This window comes from Macrosteles quadrilineatus, unplaced genomic scaffold (genome assembly GCF_028750875.1).
Source record: "Macrosteles quadrilineatus isolate MER2022 unplaced genomic scaffold, UCM_ALF_1.0 Scaffold_4__1_contigs__length_99947679, whole genome shotgun sequence".
Classification (NCBI taxonomy): Eukaryota; Metazoa; Arthropoda; class Insecta; order Hemiptera; family Cicadellidae; genus Macrosteles; species Macrosteles quadrilineatus.
This window is the reverse complement of record NW_026542597.1, coordinates 43,426,409-43,446,737: the sequence shown is the minus strand read 5'-3', so window position 1 is coordinate 43,446,737 and position 20,329 is coordinate 43,426,409. Positions and strand designations below refer to the sequence as shown.

The 20,329-nt window shown below is 33.7% G+C and overlaps 1 protein-coding gene across 2 annotated transcripts; it reads right to left on the bottom strand.

Moving 5' to 3' along the window:
- Positions 1-5,354: 5,354 nt before the first annotated feature.
- Positions 5,355-14,584, bottom strand: LOC128992544 (axoneme-associated protein mst101(2)-like). 2 transcript variants are annotated; one of them, XM_054416170.1, is made up of 3 exons: positions 14,490-14,584; positions 6,691-6,871; positions 5,355-6,130 (listed from the first exon to the last, which is right to left on the bottom strand). In XM_054416170.1, exon 3 carries the CDS (start codon positions 5,961-5,963, stop codon positions 5,478-5,480), a length of 486 nt encoding a protein of 161 aa, XP_054272145.1. In that variant the 5' UTR covers positions 5,964-6,130; positions 6,691-6,871; positions 14,490-14,584; the 3' UTR covers positions 5,355-5,477. Both variants share the same exon structure in this region, with proteins under 2 accessions (XP_054272145.1, XP_054272146.1).
- Between the last annotated feature and the right edge of the window lie 5,745 nt (positions 14,585-20,329).

Here is a 20,329-nt window from a genome sequence, read left to right as displayed (position 1 = left end):
CTGTCAATATTAATTCAGTAGTCGATGTGATTCCTAGCATAGTTTAGCATTGTTCTACGCCGAGATAACTGCACTTGATATGAATATAAGAGTATAAATATTAAATAAAATACTTTATGACTGATTAGACAACACCTTATAGTGTGATAAAAATATATAAATCGTTTTATATGGGTTTGGGCATTGGTTTTTTAAGAAGTGAAATTATACCTATTTAACATTTACCACGTCTAAACGTTAAATTTTTTATCATTCTAGGGTTCTAATCTTAATTTCTAATCTCTCGAAAAGTGTTTTTTTCATGATGGAACTAATGAACCGATAAAGTAATAAAATGCAATATTAACTTATATACAATAGCCTCTGTTGGAACATAGACTTTTTACTATTCCATACATCCTCAATTAGCTTCAAAAGACAATTTACTTATTTGTAAAACGTAAAACACAAAATTAGACTTGTCTTAAATTCATAGTGGATTTGTATATGTAACAAATAATATGTACTTTGTGTTTCGAGCATTATATTGGTGAGAGGTCTCTGATACAGAGAAGATCCTCCATGCCTGACAGACTCGTATTTCCTAATATTTCACATTTATCTCGTAGTTAAATTCCACGGATGACAGACGGGATTTGGGCAGCTGGGCCACGAGGAGAGTGCTGCAATCGCTAACAACTAAACTAACCCCGCACCATTTGAAATGAAACACTACTATTAGGCAAATAAAAGGTGAACAAAGTAAATTTGTGTAACAAAAATTATCTTTTTGGTTGTATATTTACTTTTAATCTATTTTAATACTTTCTTATTACTGTACCACGAGGCAAGTGTACCAGTATATCACAGCTGAACTTGTTTTCGCAATTTTGCGCTCGCGAGGGAAAGGAAAAGAAACCTGATCCAAGGTGAAGGGTTTTGGCTCCATAACTCAGCTGATTTACCAACACAGACCACGGTATGTGGTTACTGATACATTATGTGGAGTGAGCCGCATAACTTGGCCACACGATGCTGGGACCTCACACATACAGGCTGGTACGGCGGTGAATTGATTTGATATAACACGTAATTTGTTGTGAATTGTGGAATGTTTAGTAGCGTAAATACTGTAAATTCTACCAATTCATTCGTCAATTCTACAGTAGAAATATAACCAAACAAAACAATTACCTAACTACCACGCATCTCCAATAACTTAAGCGAGGCGTCGGCAAAACACAACTCACCAGGCTATTAACGTTATATATAATTTTTTTTTTAAGAGGTTGGCGGCCTTTTTTAACCTTGCATTTGCCCGTCTACATAGACTAAGCGCCCGTGCGTGGATCGTTAACAGCAAAGCAAGGAGTGAGCCGGTACAGTACAAAGGTGAACTGTACTGATAAAATTGTTATCGACAGTGACCAGGATCCGAACCCACGACATCGCTGCCTTGGGCTTGAAGTCCGCGACGCTACCGACTGAGCCACCGACTCACTAAACTATTGTTATACGTCAATCTTTGAAAAATGATAATCCTTTACTCAGAGTGTATTCTAAAATAAAAATAAATACACCAGTTCTTTAGTTTAGCGCCAAATGGAGTAGGCTAATATCAATAGATTATGATATAACGTGTAATTTAAAATAGAAACGACACCAATTTTTTTTCTCATCACTCTCCAGAACAAAAAGATCGGCTTTCAATTCAATGATTTATCGCCTCTTAAATACTCCACTATCTGAAGAAAATTATAACAAAGAATTAAAATTTATAAATAAATACTGGGTGGCGCATAAAGAACGCATGGATTTGAGTTGAGTGGTGAGAGCAATAGGAGCGTAGTGGAGGACCTGGTTGTTTTGTAGGTTAGGGTGTCCAGTTTTAGTAGCAATGGTGCAGTGGTCCGTGGTACATCGCATTTTTGCGGTAGAACAATTATTCAAAAGTAATTAAATCTGTTTAAACTGTTCAACAGCTTTTCTGCACAAAGTATGTTCCGCGAGTCCTCAAAAAAGTACGGTAAGGCCCAAGAATTTCCACTTTCGAAAGTTACACCAAACGTTAAGTTTCAAATCGTGCAGTGGTTTTTGATGCAATTCTTTTGGGTCTTCTGCTGCCAAATAGCGCCAGTCCTGCTTATTGACATAACTATCCAAATGAAACTGCGCTCCATCATTAACATCATAAACAAAACGCCATCAGTGGCAAGAACATCAACCGTTCTCTCAAAACAGTTTTCATTGTTCGTAATCACGTTCATAAATCTTCTTTACGATCATAATTTTGTAAGGATGAAATTTTAACTCATCTTTCAGGTTGCCCTGCAACGAGCGTCAAGACAAGCACACAGTTGGAGCACATCGCCTAGTGTAGCGGCGAGGGCTTTGAACAGACGTCCTTAACTCTGTCGACATTTTGTGGAGTTCGCGCCGTGCAAGGACAACCAAACCACTTCTGCTTCATAGCTGATTCAGTTGTGCGAAAAGAAGCTACCCAACAAAGTATTGTGTTGCGATCGGGTTTTGTTTTGAACCATTGAACTGTGCACGGAGAAGCCATTGAACCGTTATATCAGATTCATTATTTTTGAATAAATGTTCTACAGCAAAAACGCGATGCGCCAGGTCAATTGCACCATTGCTACTAAAACTGGACGCCCTAACCTACAAAACAACCAGGCCCTGTCCCTCCACGGACGCTCTTATTGCTCTCACCACTCAACTCAAATCCATGCGTTCTTTATGCGCCACCCAGTATAATGGGTATGAGACCAAAATGATATACAACATGTTGATAAAAGCTTTAAAAAGAAATAATAAAAAGAAAATAACGAAACTAGAACCGATAAAGGGAAAGAAACAATGGATGAACACCACCTATACAACGTATTATAAAGACATCAAGAAAACATTTGAGAAATTGTTAAATTAATTGTTTCATTTTAACAATAGACTAAATAAAAAATACTCTTGAAAATCCTAAAATTATTAGACAAACAGACCAGAAAGATTAGCTTTAGCGAAACATTGTTTAGAAAAAGACCACACAATTAATTTCAATTAAAAATACTAATTCGCTGAAAAATGTAACCAAACCCAACGAACCTAACGCTTGGGAATCATTATTCATAAATAATATAGACAGTCTAGTAAATAAGATAACGGTCCAATTCAAAAGTAACATTACTAAATTCAAAATTACTAATTTCAAAATTAACAAAACTGTAAGAGTTCAACTAACCCATTAGACTAAACTTACTTCAGATTTTATTTTTGTATAATTATTTATTATTTGTATTATTAATTATTTTTATAATTTTACCTTAATGTACTTAACATAACTAGTGTACATGTTGCTCGAAATCGAGCAATTGCAAAGAAGTAATGACTTGTTTAAAAACAGATAACGGTCATAATTTTCTTGATGATTTTAAAAGAGTCAACTAAAAGATTATTAACTAATGGAAATACTTACAATTTACATAACAGTCCTATTCCAGTTTAAAGGGTTAATTTTTAACTAACAAACTGCCCATGGACGGGAAAAGGTAAGCTTACAATTTAAGTCAACGTAAAAAAGCTGTCAGCTTTTATAATGTACCATACCTAAGTTATTTAGCCAATTTGTAGACAATAAGGTGTAGACTACTTTAAACTCTACAGAACAGTGTTAGGCAAAAACTGGCAGAACTCTGAAATTGTGTTATTTATCATAGGCATACTCATATGCCAAATCTTTAAAAAAAAATCAATAATTGATAACTTATATAATTTATTACATCATTGTAATAAATAATCTATCATAAAGTTTAAGATAAAAATAAACCTACCACATAGTTGTTTTATTTTTTTGGATCAGCTGTCTGAAATTGTGAAATAGGCATTTGACAGTTCTGATTGTTTACATTTAAATGTCAAAGCAAATGTAAACATTGTGAATTTTCTCATGCTTCCATGGAGACCAATTAATAATATTTAATTTCTGACAACAGCTGGAGTTTCAAAACAATTTTTGTTTCCCATGTTAATCTTATGGAGAAATACGAAACTTTAAAGGGCCCCAGGGCCTCACTCTCTAATTATTTATCTAAAAAGAAAGTTTCCTGCACCACTTCACGTTACGCTCTTTCCAATGACACCAGAAACATGTCAATCGGTTCAGTAGTTTCGGAGGAGTAATTGTCACAAAAATCCTGCTTGCGTATTAAATAAGTACTAGAGGTCGTCCAGTGGTCGAAACTCGACCAAAAATATTTAATGTACAGACTTCTTTATTTTCATTCCACACTTTGAATAGAACATGTGATTGGAGTTTCTTCCATTTGTTTTGATTTTCTGTTTATATTTCGTTGTTATTTCGTCACCAGCATGGCAACTCATAATATCCATGTTAAATTTTTCAAAATTTTAAATTCATTTTTTGTGCTTATTTTTGAGCCTATTTTAATTTATAAAGGGATTCTGCACACCTACAGGAAAATAGCTTTCTAACAGTATGCGTAGATTTTCCCTACGATGCACACGAGCTGAGGAAAAAGGTTTTAAAGAAACATGCTTGCCTATTAATATATAGATTATTGTAAACATAACCTTCAGTTTTTGTGATGTGTCTAATGCATCGATCTCTATTACTACAACGCACGATTACTAGAAAAATACCGGTATGGATCATAAACATAAACAAAATGACGTTGTTGGCCCGAATCCTATACTAATAGCATTGAACATATGTTTCAGCAGTTCCATTTAACCAATGTTAAATAACGTGCTACAACGTCTGATGATGACAGCATAGCTGGCGAAAGCACTCGTAAGTTTTCTTTTTTTAATATCGGTGCAGGTTCTATTTTAAATTATTTTCAAACCAATAATAGTTGTTATTGTATTTGCTGAATGTTCTAAAAATGAACAGATTGTAAATAAAATTGTGATAAAAAAAAAATGTTAACAGTTTTTCTTAAAGATATAACGTGTGTTTAAAACAAGTTAATACTACTACTAACTGTAACTTGAATCAAGTTGTCCAAGTGATATTCTTTTAAAAACTCAACTTAGTGTTAGTGTAATGTGATTTCAATAAGAATAAGTATTGTGAATTCACATTCATAAGCAACATCACCACTAAGAAAGTTGATGGGCCCAAGTTGGTGGGACCCAAATATTTGTTTAAGAAAGGTTTATGCGTGAATTTTTTTTAATTTAGTGTGACAACGGTTTTTAATTTCAATTTTTCACTTTTAATGGAAGAATTCAAAACTGTTATAATTTTTAACCTCCAAATTTCATAGCAAGACAAAAGAGATTTATTTCATTGTAATCGAGTTTATTTTTCAAATGTAACTCTTCAACATAAAAAATGCAGAGGTTTGTCAATTATTGATCTTGTTTGCTTTATAGGTTAGTAAATTGTTGCTGCCCCGTTCTTTGTTTTTAACTTCTTTACTCCTCCTTCTATGTTTCTATGTCCTGTCTGTGTTTGGACCTGAGTTTCTTTAAGTTTCTTGTTGTTGCCCCTTTCTTTTCTTCTTTGCGCGTGTTCTGCGCCTTTTGGGCATGGCCCCTTTCTTTTCTTCTTTGCGCGTGTTCTGCGCCTTTTGGGCATGGCCCCTTTCTTTTCTTCTTTGCGCGTGTTCTGCGCCTTTTGGGCATGGCCCCTTTCTTTTCTTCTTTGCGCGTGTTCTGCGCCTTTTGGGCATGGCCCCTTTGTTTTCTCCTTTGCGCGTGTTCTGCGCCTTTTGGGCATGGCCCCTTTCTTTTCTTCTTTGCGCGTGTTCTGCGCCTTTTGGGAATGGCCCCTTCCTTTTCTTCTTTGCGCGTGTTCTGCGCCTTTTGGGCATGGCCCCTTTGTTTTCTCCTTTGCGCGTGTTCTGCGCCTTTTGGGCATGGCCCCTTTCTTTTCTTCTTTGCCCGTGTTCTGCGCCTTTTGGGAATGGCCCCTTCCTTTTCTTCTTTGCGCGTGTTTTGGGCCTTTTGGGCATGGCCCTTTCTTGTCTTCTGTTTTCTTCTGTTTAGCATGTTTGTTCACTCCTCCTTACTGTCCGGCTGCACTGTTACCCTAGATGGTCGTGGGTGCTTGTGTCTCTGTAGCTTGTGTGTCTTAATGGTCCCCGCTGGGGCCCTGCACCTGCACCTCTGGCCAAACGTCCTGTAAACATATTTGCACATACATTAGTAAAATGTATTTCTGGCTTGAACTCATAGTGAATACTTCTCAGTTCCAACTAAATAATAACCAGCTAGACTCGTTCATGGAAGGGATCTTTGTTTGAGATTATCCTCTAATATGAGACGTACAATCTAAGGATTAAATGTCAAGTAAATATATCAATTGACTTTAAATTTAATCTTTAGATTGTAAGAAAATAATCATTGGAAAACTCAAAAATATAAGTCTAAAAGTTTGTATGTTGATTATGAGTAACCACTTTTATTTTCACTCATAATGCTATGATACATAATATTATGCCAAATTTCCGTATTTAAATCTGAAATATTTCTGTTGGCAGACCCCATGCCATTGCTTTTAAATACATAGCATTAATAATAATATCCTATCTATTACTGTTTCATCGAACAGTGTTTTTGGTTTTTATGATACTCTTTTCATGATACTTCCATTCTTAAACTCAATATTTTGCGAAAGCTTTCCTAAGAAATTAAACTACACTTTTAACGCTTGTAGTCTCAATCAATATGAATACTCACGTCCAGCTCCTCGTTCGCAGGGTAGAAGATTTGGCTGTCGCTGGACGAGGAGCTGACGGAGGGGCTTGGTGTTGGGGCGGGTGATGGTGGTGGTGGTGCAGGTGCAGGCTCTCTGGTCATCCAGAAGTACCCCAGCGAGGCAGTGCAGCCGGCAGCGAGCAAACAGAGGATCGGGTGGTCCCTGAACATGTATTTATTTTAATAAAGACAACCTTTTTTATCGATTCAATTAATAGATTTAACTGAGGGTGCATGTAAGTAGTGCATAGTTCATCCAGTAACATATCGTTGGTAACAAATAAAACGATCACCACATAAGATTTTCCAAATACCATGTGTTTTATTTCCAGTAATGAGACTTTAACTATGAGTATAAACAGACTATGAGTGCAAAATTGACCCTATAAAACATTAATAAAAATATCAAGTGCAAGAAACAACAAGACTTTTACTTTCTTAATTATAATTACATATACTATTGTTACACCATTAAAATACACTATTATACTATTATTAATTATAATACATGAAATCATAATTACTCATCCAATCATTTGTAAATGCCATTAGAATGAGTTTAGTTGAGGAGATTGAAACTGCATTATGTTTAGTTAACAGTTTGTTATGAGTCATTTTTACTCAATATAACTAAAACACACAAACAAAATTATCCTAACATCTTACAATACTACAAACATCCTACAAACACGTTTTTTAATATTATAATGCAATATGGTACACCAAAATATATTACTATGTTTCTTCTCTTTGTGGACTTAAGGAGAGGAAATTTCCAAATGAAGAAACCGTGTAATTATCTTTAATGAAAAAAACATAATTAAAATGTACATTATAATATTGATAAAATCATTACTCACCGAACAAAGTTAAGGACCATCATGAACGTGGAAAATTAGAAAATAGTATTTAAGCAGCAGATAAAACTTGTAAAAATAGAGGCTATAAAAATATGCTAGTAGTTCCAAAGGTTGTAGAAAATACTCTGACCTGATGGTTACCATGGATTTGATAAAGTTGTAAGTAATAAACTTTGTTACCTATATTGAACCTTTGATTGAACTCAATTTGGGAATAGATAGATATTTTAGCTATTCACATACTGTAGGCTGCTACACATAAATTCGTGTTGGATACAAAATCCTGAGCTAAGTCCGTCTTAACAGATAAATTCAAACATTTGCAGGTGAATTTAAAAAGAGATCTACCAATCTTTCATACCCTGGGATATTTTGTTTAGAGCTTGTTGTAAGCTGGCCACCATAGAGATCCTTCATATGAGAAAAAAAAATTGGAAAGTTGGTGCTAACAAGACTATTGTCTGACAACACTAAACAAACGGTCAGGATAAGCCAGTATTTGTGTGCTTACTTGCCTTAGTAGACGTAGTCGGATTGTATCGGTACATTTCCAAACACAGACGTGGGATTCTTTTTGAAAATTACTTTCTTCTATAAAATGTTGTACACCTTTAGTATTTTATTTATCTTTCAGTAATAAATTGATTTTGATCTTACTTTTCGTCTGCAGCGACAGCTGTGATTTTTATTTGTATTTTTGTTTATTTTGAAATTAATGAAATGAATGTAAATCGTAAACTTAAAAGAAAGGTGATACTAAATCTTGAAAAGAAAGAATTACTAACCAACAGACAATATTGAACTCTAATTACTGTGGACGGACCTAGATAAGAGTGAGGTAGGGATCTCATACCAGAAACGTTCTGCGGAAGGTGTGACTTTCAAAGGTAGTCGGGGGAGAGAAAATAGACAAAGTGCCATAAATCATCACATCAAACAGTTACAGCTACAACTGCTCCCAGAGCCAGAGAGTGCAAGCCACTGATATAAGAACTCTGACAATGGTCAACTACTTGTGTTCTGCTCACTCACAAAATATTCTTACCACGGAACCAACACAACCCTGCACCTTAATCTCAACGAAATATGAACATCCAAAGTGAATCTGTCATCAGTAGGTCCACTTCTTCTCAGTGACGACCTAGAGATGACAGACGAAGCCACTCACAACGAGGTGGAGCACCGGAGAAGGGAATGTTGCTGGAAGTCAACAGTCCCGGAAGATCAAATAATTTATACCTGTGCCGCTAGGTCAAAAACTACAATGTTTGCAGTGTCTGTAGATCAAAAGTCCCAGTAAGTCAAATGATACAGTCCGAGCTAAAAACGTGGTCTATGTTAAAGCAATTGACTTATTGGGAATTTGACCTAATGCAACAGCAGTTTTAATATAACGAAATACGGTAAAATACAAGTTCAGTTTCGCTGAGTCAACAGTGCCGGAAGATCAAAAGCAATAAAAGTGAACGTCGATTCAGTGTAAAGTAGACCTCCTGCAACGCTTACTACACCAACAAAACTCGCTTTAAGTTACTTCGTGTTTTGACATAATTAGAATAGAGCTAAAATTATCATATTTGGTACATAGCTTATCTATTAATGCTTCTTTTCAACTGTTTGGTCAACACTGTAAATAGGTATAGCCTTTCGTCAAAATTTGTGGCATAAAATACCCGCAAGGACGATCTGAAAATTTCTGGTTATTATATACGTTTGTAAAAGGAGATCCATTTAATTGTAGAACTATTTTATGAGTTATAATGTAGTCTACATATAAACTGTGTAAATGTATTACGCCTCGGAAGGGTTGAAACCTGTTCAAACTATCATATATGTTATTAAAACGTAAATGGGGTTTTTCACGATTCTGAATCAACCAGACGATGGATTTTCATTAGTTTTGTGTTGAAAGAAAGACAATTTTGAGAACTAGGGAATTTCAAAGCCATAATTTAAAATAAGTGTCCCAGTTTTTTATAAATTAAGTTTTAGTTTTCAAAAAGTCTAGCAGCCGATGCTAACCTTCTCCAATATAGCTAGCTTTTAGTACAATATAATTATTTGCTTAACCTAACAGCTGTAACATTCAGCATTTGTGACACAAATTCAGCATTTGGAAGAAAGTTCAAATACATACTTATGGTTGGCTTATTTATACTATGTGTAATGCTGACCATTGATACATTTAATTCTTCGGTACGAGGATGGCAGATTAATTAAATATGCATAGTAAAATAGTAGGATGTTCAAATTATTTTTTAAAGGAATCTTTGTAATCATTGATTTGTTTTAGTCCCATATAATTTGTTTTAACTAACAACTGGTTGAATGTAATATTCTACTAATATTATAAATGAGAAAGATTGGATGTATGTTTGTGACAAGTAAACGCGAAAAATACTGGTCGGATTGGGCTGAAATTTGGTATGATGATAGTTCACATTCCCGATTAACATATAGACGCATTCTTATCTTAAAAGTCCTTTCGGGCTCCGCCCCAGTGGCTCTGGAGTTTCCCATGTTAACCTTATGAGTAATCGTATTTAAAAGGAATAAACGAATTTTGTCAGCTGTTTCAACTACACAAATTGGTTCTATGATATTGAATAGCATTAAAAAGTTACAAGGTTTACCAACAGGGTGCAGTACTATTATTTTTTTACATTTATGACAACAGCTATCCTATTAAGGCCATAAAGGTAAAATTTTGTTTTTTAAAGGTTTATGTGTAACTATTTTATCATCAGATGTAAAGATCAAAATGTTTCTATTTCGTGTTCTCTTCCCGTTGCAAAGCACGGGTACAACAGCTAGTTGTTCTATATAACTATTAGGTTTTTGGCGAATTTCCCATATAGGGAATAAGCTATTACCGTAGTACTTATGGTAACACCTGGACCCGGGACCGATTTAATTTTTCGTTTTGAGGCCCCTAGAGGCCAAAAACACCATCCGTTCAAATTCATATATACAGGGTGATCAACTCAAGGAGGCCACCATTGTGAAATCGGAAACGGTAAGAATTAGAGAAAATTTTAAATGGGGAACATTCCTTTATTTTTTGTGGCAGTTAAAAATATGATTTTAGTTTTTTTATCATGTTTTCGGATAGAATATGCAATTTAAAAACTTTTTAGCCTTGACATTTTTTCGATAAACCCACTCGTTTAGGAGTACAGCCTATGGAAAAATGACTTCCGGTGTACATTTTACATAATGTAGCTCCTAAACGAGTAAGTTTAGAGCAAAATTGGAAAAAGTAAATTAGTCTTAGAATTGCATCTACATTCCTTAAAGACTATAAAATAAAATGTTTTCCACTTTTCAAGTTTGCCGCCATTTTTTAAATAATATAATTCATATTTTTAACGAATTTTATGGTCTTTTTGGAATGTGGATGCAATTGTAAGACTTTTTTACTCTTCGCATTTTTGCTATAAACTTACTTGTTTAGGAGCTACATGATGTAAAATGTACACCGGAAGTCATTTTTCCATAGGCTGTAACTCCTAAACGAGTGGGTTTATCGAATAAATGTCAAGGCTAAAAAAGTTTTTAAATTGCCTATTCTATCCGAAAACATGATAAAATATAGGGTGTTCTATAAGAAATTTCAAATTTGGCCGCCATTTTGGAAAATGGTGGCTGAATTTCAAAAAACTAAAATCATATTTTTAACTGCCACAAACAATAAAGGAATGTCCCCCTTTTAAGTTTTCTCTAATTCTTACCGTTTCCGATACCCCAATGGTGGCCTCCTTGAGTTGATCACCCTGTATAGCCTATATTTATTTATTTATATATTTTTCCCGGGGGGAACCCCAAGATCCCCCTCCTTTTCGGGGGGTATTCCATACCCCCCAGGCCCCCGGTGACCCCCCAACAAAATATATGTCTAGGACCGCCCTTGTCTTGGGATATAGCCTTTCTTCACTGATCACGTAATGCGTGATTTTCTATAAAGTCTTGGAAAAATAAAAGGTAAAATAGATAGAATACAGGTGTAATGTGTGTGGTTTACACACAAATATTCATCAAACTGTGTGATATTTTGTTATTGCAATGAACAATTTGAGAGTATCGTATTGTTTAAGTCGATGGAAAATCCCTGTTGATCCTGTTTTACAAGCAAACCAAAAAGATACAGTAGTCACCACTCTATGCGACATATTCTAACCAGAAAATTGTAATCGTATGATTCTATAAGCATTGGTAGGATTGCAAAGTACTACACAAGCATTATTTCAAGGGTAATAACAGTCACAATTTCCGCTGACTTTAACAGAGTCAACTAAAATATTCTACTAATGGACACACAACTAAATGGAACAACTAATGGAAATTCTCACGATGTACATTCGTTCGATATAGGCATTGAGTATACACGTCAGTACATACGTGTATACCCAATGATATAAGCAACGGTTCTTGCAATTTATTGCTTATTGTTTTTAGAGTTGTTTTCGGACTTACTCTGTTTTCGGACTTACTCACACTCGTATAAGGTTTTCCACGTTTGTCATTGATAATGTAGCCATGTTGCTTTGAAATGGCGACCATACAAATGTATGCATTTTAAGCCAAGTATGAATGGAGATGAGTGTGGGATGAGTGGAGCGATCTTGTTGTCCTGTTTGTGACTAAGGCCGACATAATCCTTAGACACAGCTGTTAATTAATAGTGCATACAGTCAATTAATAGCAGCAGAGGTCAAGTTTTGTATAAAATTAAAGGTTTTATTCATAAAAATACATTGCCGCAAACCCAAACTCAAACTATGATGATGATAATAACGTTAATGATGTCGCTAAAACGTATCGTTTGAAATTTAACAGCTGAAAATAAGTGAAATAGAAAAGGTTTTGGTTAAATCCATCAAATTGTAATTGGACACTAGTAAATACTAGTGCACTTGTTGCTACCTCCCCCCTTCGGTTTCATCCTCTCAATCAGTTCAAACCTAGGAGGATTAAACATTAATGTTACCTAATTAATGTTAAATCCTCCTAGATTCAAACCTGAAACACCCAGATCGAAACTCGCCTGTCGTTATTTTACCATCGCCTTTTTTTAAATATATCTTTCAAAAAAGAAAGATTATATTGATTTACTTTGGATTTTAAAAATGTTAACGTTTTATTTTGTTAAAGATTTATGATGATACGTAAATATTGTGATGTAGTAAAGTATATTATATTGTAGTTAAGTGTTAAATTTAAAATTTTAGGGTAAATCGAGATGAATCTTTTTTTATAACATGGGTCTCTCATACCTTAACATACATACCAAGTTCCATAAACATCGGTTGGAAAAGTGCAAAGATAAATATATGTATGTAAAAAATGCAAAATGGTGGATATCTGGTTAACGAAACGATTTCGGAAAAAATTTTATCCTTGATTTTCTGTTTATTTTGACCCAAGGAATTACTAGGTAAAGTATCTCCCCGCTTATTTTCAACACCCTGTTTATGATGTATTCTTATAAGTGAAAAATGTAAGCTGGTAATACAGAAAGATGTTTTATAAATAATATGAATGTACTGGTGATCTGTATATTCATCTTTTTCTTGTTCTTAGAACTGTAAATTGAAAGTCCAATCAGCAGTCGCATCGTACGATGTAGTTCTTTCCATGCGTTGCAAAATGCTAAATTTGCCGTCCTCTTCAACCCAAGTTATCTATTGAACCACTGATTGTAAAAAATTCAAAAAAATATATTTTACGCATCACACTTTTGGCTACAACTTTGCCACAGACAAAACCTCTCTAACCCAAAAACAAACAAAAATCTCGCATGCTAACTTTTTCATGTTAGAAATCACGATTTAAAACTATTTCACCATACATATCAATTTTTATTAATTAGATCGGTAAATAGTTTAAAGTTCCAACAAAATAGTCATCGAGAAGGACTAACCAAGAAGCTCTGTGCCAATTTTCAAAATTTTAGCACAACTTTAAGTACACCAAAACACGAAATTATTGAAGTCATGCGTCGAGAGGACTATCGTTGTTTTTAACAGATTATACTTTTGACCTTCCGGCACTGTTGACTCAGCGAAACTGAACTTATATTTTATCTTATTTCGTTATATTAAAACTGCTGTTGCATTAGATCAAATTCCCAATAAGTCAATTGCTTTAACATAGACCACGTTTTTAGCTCAGACTGTACTATTTGACTTACTGGGATTTTTGATCTACAGACACTGCAAACATTGTAGTTTTTGACCTAGCGGCACAGGTATAAATTATTTGACCTTCCGGGACTGTTGACTTTCTGCAACGCGTCCCCGGAGAAGAGAGCAAATCAATCATTGGAACATTAGACTAATCAATTCATCCCAGAGTGTTCACAAGACTTGGGTAAAGGCAGCTTTGAAACACATAGTAAAGGTAGGTTGATTGAATCTCCTTTCTGAATATAACACAGTAATTCAAAACCAAACGCAAGCAAGGGTCATTGAACAAGTAATAGGCTAGTGTGTATTTAGAGCAACACAAAAACTGATCTGGGATTTTTATTTTTTACATAGATTTTGAATTGTTAACTAGACAATGAAAAAAGGTAATGCACAAACTTACTCAAACCTCATTTAACTTATTAACTTATTAACTCAATTAACTTATTAAAGTGAAGCAGACCAATCATATATGTCTACAACTTAACAAAGACCTATTCACTTCAAGTGTATGCAAACATGCCGTACCTACAGATATTCAACCCAGTTAGCAAACCTCCATACTAAATCTTTTGACCCCAAAGCACTTAGCAAAACATCAAAATACACTCCCATATTCAAGGAAAATATGAATAATTGCAAGTCAAGAGCAGGTAACAAACAATTCAGTTATTCCTCCATATCAAGCAGTCAAACTTATACTGTCAATAAAATATTAAAACTTATATTTACTTACCGGACGAAGTCCAAAATCATCATGAAGGATGAAATCTAGAAAGTGTAGACGTTAGAAAAATGTAAAAGTTTGGACAAAATGCAATACGATGTGACTTTAAGGACCACAGAAATAGCACTGAAAATATCGTTGCTATGGATTTGATAAAATCGATAAAATGTACTTTTATTGTTAAAATCTTATACAATGGCATTACGACTACCTTTGTTCGTTATAGATATAAAAATCTATTAATGTATTAAAATGTGTACTACAGTTAGATATGTATTTCATTTAAATAACATTTTGTTTGTTTTATTTTCTTTACAAATGCAGGTGCTATTTACCAATCAGAAATAATTAATTTAGTAAATATAGTTAATTCTTTTTAAGAATTGATAATACTGTACCATTCCCAATACATCCTAACAGGAATATTAAAGCTTTTTATATTGAACATCTAAAAAATCATGCCGCCCATTTAAAAATAAGTATATGTTTAATTTATATAATCTATTAATAACAAAGGCAGATTATAACAAATTTTTCTTAGTATATTTTTATGTGTTTGATAAGGATTTGTTAAAGACGTTTATATTTTGTACGTTCAAAGGGAAAACTCTGGTAAATCATTGAAGTTTGATAAAATTATGCTTAAAAACGACCATAGTTTATAAACCATATTTGGAAAACCTAATCAGCTATGGTATCTATATAGTTGACGAATGCAGTTTAAATTGCAGTTTTTTGTATTGCTTGGTAGTAAGTTTTCTGTTTGGTATGGCAGTCCCTCGATAATTCAGCTAAAATGGGTACCGGTAGCTAATCGGCAAGACCACCGAGAGACCATTGAAATAATTAAATTAATTAGATTGACCAAATGTGATACAGCTAAAGACACTGGTATTAATTTAGTGTGAGTGGGTGGCAGCAAATATCTTGAAGTTATTATCATAAAAATCTAGAAGGTTGGCAAGCCTTTTAATTCATAGATATTTTTGTGATGATAGGCCTAATATTTTAAATATTTTTTTTATTTTACCAAAGTACAAATTAGGAACGTGCATATTATGACTAACCAACAATAAGGGAGAATGTTTTATCTATGATATTACCTGTATATATATATATATATGAAAGGAGAGTGTATGTGGGTGGTTACAACCTTTTCTCCGTGAAAACTCACTTCCAGCCACTCATAGCTGCAGTGCTAGAAGGCTCTTGGGGTGCAGACAACTTGATTTTCTTTTTCGATGTTTGCCTAGGGCTCTGTTCCATTGATATGATAACATATGCTGCTCTCAAGTTTGCAAAGCTAATTTTACAGTTAAGTTAGTGTTCTTGGAGGTTAGCGGCCGTCTGGATTTATTTTCAAATGGCTGTTTACGAGTTATTTACCATCTCAAAATATCTTTTAAAATACCAAAATGATTGTAATTTAAATATCTGCACCATGAGATTAGAAATTTTCTACGTAGTTGTCTAATTGTTTTATAAGTTAGCAAAGCTATGCTCTAAGGGCACAAAGATATGTGACCCATGTGCAGATAATCATTGATTCCTTGTTTGATGACGCAATATGTATATGAAACACACACAACGCTGCAGGCTGTATACACAAGTATAGCCTCTAGGTGAGATAGATCAACAAACATGTGTTATGTAAAGAATACGTCATTTTTTATGTAAGGGTTCAAGTTTGAGTGTGGCCAAATTCGAATGCTAATTCATCGGGGAAAGCTGATCAAGCGGAAGATTAATGAATTTACTCAGTTGTTCATTCAATTACGAAATAACTTGAGATAAACAAATTCCATGCAGAAAACAAGCCGTCGAACACGGTTAGTTGGGCCTAGAGTTGATAAGGTTAACTACAGATAGGAGCGCATTTTCTTTGGCCCTCACAATCTACAGCTCCACAACTGGGTTCGCCATACACAGTGCATGTTCATGTTGAAATAGAAGTCTTAATTATCATTAATATGTTTTTGAAGTATAGTACCTTAAATCTGCTACAACCTTTTTTATTGCATTACAAAGTATGGTGTAATGCATGAATATGTAACCTTTGATGACGTGTTACTCATCTTAGGGACGAGGGATGGAAGATTAAATAATTGAATCGACGGGAAGTTTAATATATAAAACGTGATCGTAGAAACTATGAATATCTTTACAACAAAGCATATAAAGGGGTTGATCTCGCGTAGTAAATTCAAATTCAAAACAACCGTTACTATTTCAGTTTGATATAACATGAAACGATAATTTAGTACTTTAAGTGAAACTGTCTCTCATTTCTACGACTGATAACTGATAAGTGATGTAACCTCTTATCAAACTGTTGTTATAAAGTAATTTCGTAATAGCTAGTAAGGCTATAATTGAAAAGATATTGTATTGTATAACAATATTAATAATATAGTATAACATTGCTATACCAAAGCAATAATTGGTAACAGCTTAACCTCAACCTAAGTGTAGACTATAGTTCTATACTTATATTTTATTGTTTTTTAATGGAACTTTGCTTGTTGTGAATTTTTTGTTTAACACTTGGACGCCTCATCTACGTTTCTTATATTTAAAAAAATGTTTTTTCATATACAAATAACCTGGATCTTTTATAAAAGATATTTATTTTTTCGTAGTGTAAAACTGAAGTGTGAGTCTTGCACTTTAATGAGGTTCAAATAAAACAGGCCAGCATACGTAAAACTATTATTTAATCATATATACATCATATATATAGTATATATCATATATACAGTAAATAGCAACCATGCACAGTAGGTATTTTAAGCAAGTACGAATGGTGATGAGTGTAGGGTGAGTGGCGTGATCTTGTAGTCTTGTTAGTGACCAAGGCCGACATTCCTTAGACACAGCTGATAATTAATAGCCCATACAGCTGATGGCGGGTTTTTCGAAATATCCTTTTTTTATTTGTTCGTGTGTTTTTATGGGAAAATAACATAAGTTACAATAACTTTTGAACTACAGTAATTTTTACAGGAATAGGAGTTCTATCATTTTGTTCAGAGCTTACAAATATACTACTTGTTCAGGAGGGCTACAATATACTAAATCTTGATCAAAATCTTTGGGGTCATTTAAAAAAAAAGATTTTTTCCCATATTTTATGGGTTTTATGAAAAATCACCATCAAAAATAAGAATTAAAATTAAAAAAAAAAAAAAACCTGGAGATTCCTAGGAACTTGGAAAGTTTTGACGAAAACAATACTTTCTCTCATGATTACTTGTCTATATACTATGTATAGGCGGAGAAAATAACATTTATAAAAATATTATTTGTAAATATTTAAATGAGTTGTCACTATGGTGAACTCTATCTCTCTCTTTACAAAGGAACTAATTAAAACTTTCCAAAGCAGTTAAATAATGAGATAATAGAAGTTTAATTTGTTTCTCGTTCTCAAAGGGTATATCCTGTTTTGCTAGGACAAATTTATTCTTGGTAGTCTTGGTACTAATTTTATGTTTTAGTAATATAAATTACTCTAGGTAGTATTCAAGTTATATTTCAAATATTTTAATACGATATACAAGATACACGGATTAGTTTTACTGTATATTTAACTCGTTTACCGTTTTCGAGATCACAATTAACTAATTGTGGAAGTGTTAAGTGCATTTTTTTATTATTTCAAACTAATATATGAATGGCTTTCATGTTTTATGATTGAATCTTTATCAATCATTTACATTTAATTTTTTACCATAAAAAGAAATAAACAGCCATGTGACCCTAAATTGACTTAGAATAAAAAAGTGTAAACAACAAACTATTTTAATTAAATCAAAGTGAAGTATTCCTTGGATACTAGAGGAACATACTAGAGGTAGTCCAATGGTCAAATACCCTCGCTGCAGCAAACCTGCCGACTTAGGGAATTTCCATTTGGCTGGATTGATTTTTAATTATGAATCTATTAAATTAACATTCATGTTTAACGAGTACCTAGGTTAGCTGATACAGGGAAACTAATGAAATGTGTTTTTTTTTTATTAAAATATCAATAGCTTAGTATGAAATAAATGAAAACGCCAAGTTTGATCAAAATTTACCCATAAACAAGCCAACTACAACATATTATAATATTCTCCATGAGAATAACATGAAAATTGTAAATTAACATTTTTTTGAATTTTCTCCGTAACCCTACTATCATACAAAACACTTTGATATACTAAATTATTTGCTTTTTTAAGTTCGTTAAAAAGGTCTAGAGAAAATTTTAAAAATTGTGTGTTTTAAGGGTAACAAAAAACCCATTTTTACATCATAAAACCCCCCGTTAAACCCCGTTCCCATGGTCCGATCATGCTAATTCGCGAACTCATTCAAGTTCTCCCCGGCTTACACCTTCAAACCAAATTTTATCAAAATCGGACGAAAATTACTCAAGTTATCGTGTGGATAAAATTAAATTGAATATACAAATTTGGACGAATAGTATTTTTGGCCTCTGGGGACATCAAAATGAAAAAGTAAATCGGTCCCAGGTCTAGGTCTTACCATGAGACCTACGGTAATAGTTACTTCCCTACAGGGAAATTCGCTATAACTTAACTAAACTAAAACCAAAAATGTACATAATTAATCTATTTCCACCCCTCACTGTAAATAAAACATGTGATTGGAATTTCTTCCATTTGTTTAGATTTTCTGTTTATATTTCGTTATCATTTCGTCACCAGCATGGCAAACCAAGGCCGCACTAGAAGAGCTGGCCATGCTGCAGCGCGGGCAGCGCAACACTACGTCACAGTGGTGGATACTTGTACTAAAATCTTACCATTAAAATCTGAAAAAACAGCCAGCTTATTTACATAAAAACATATGGGATATGGCAGTGAATCTATCAATGAATCTATCCACTAATGTGACGTCATGGATCCTGGCCTGTTTTTCTAGTGGGCCTTGGTGGCAAACAATAAGATCCATGTAAATTTTGTTTTATTTTAAATCCATTTTTGTGATTTTTTGTCTTTTTTCATTTATAAAGGGATTCTGCACATTTACAGAAATATATTTTCTTCATTACTCATTGAATTTTATAGGTTATGCCATCAATTTAAAGTTAATTGTTGAAAATTAAAACAGTTGATAAAACAAAAACAAATATTTGAAGTTGTTGATCCATCTCATGGGAATACATCTTGTCCATCTCATGGGAACATCTTATATCCATCTCATGGGAATATCTAATTTCCATCTCATGGGAATATCTCACAACCATCTCATAGGAATACCTCACATACATCTCATGAGAATACCTCAAATCCATCTCATAGGAATACCTCACATCCATCTCATAGGAATACCTCACATACATCTCATGAGAATACCTCAAATCCATCTCATGGGAATACCTCACATCCATCTCATGCGAATATCTCATATCCATCTTATGAAAATATCTCATGGGAATATCTCACATCCATCTCATGAAAATATCTCATGGGAATATCTCACATCCATCTCATGGGAATATCTCACATTCGTCTCATGGGAATGCCTCACATCCATCTCAGGGGAATATCTCATATAACACATTATGGGAATATCTAATTTCCATCTCATGGGAATATCTAATTTTCATCTCATGGGAATATCTAATTTCCATCTCATGGGAATATCTCATATCCATTTCATAGGAATATATCTTATCCATCTCATGGGAATACCTCACATCCATTTCATAGGAATATATCATATTCATCTCATAGAAATACCTAATATCCATCTCAGAGGAATACATCATATACATCTCATTGGAATATTTTACTTTCATCTCATGCAAATATCTCACATGCATCTGATTTGAATAAATT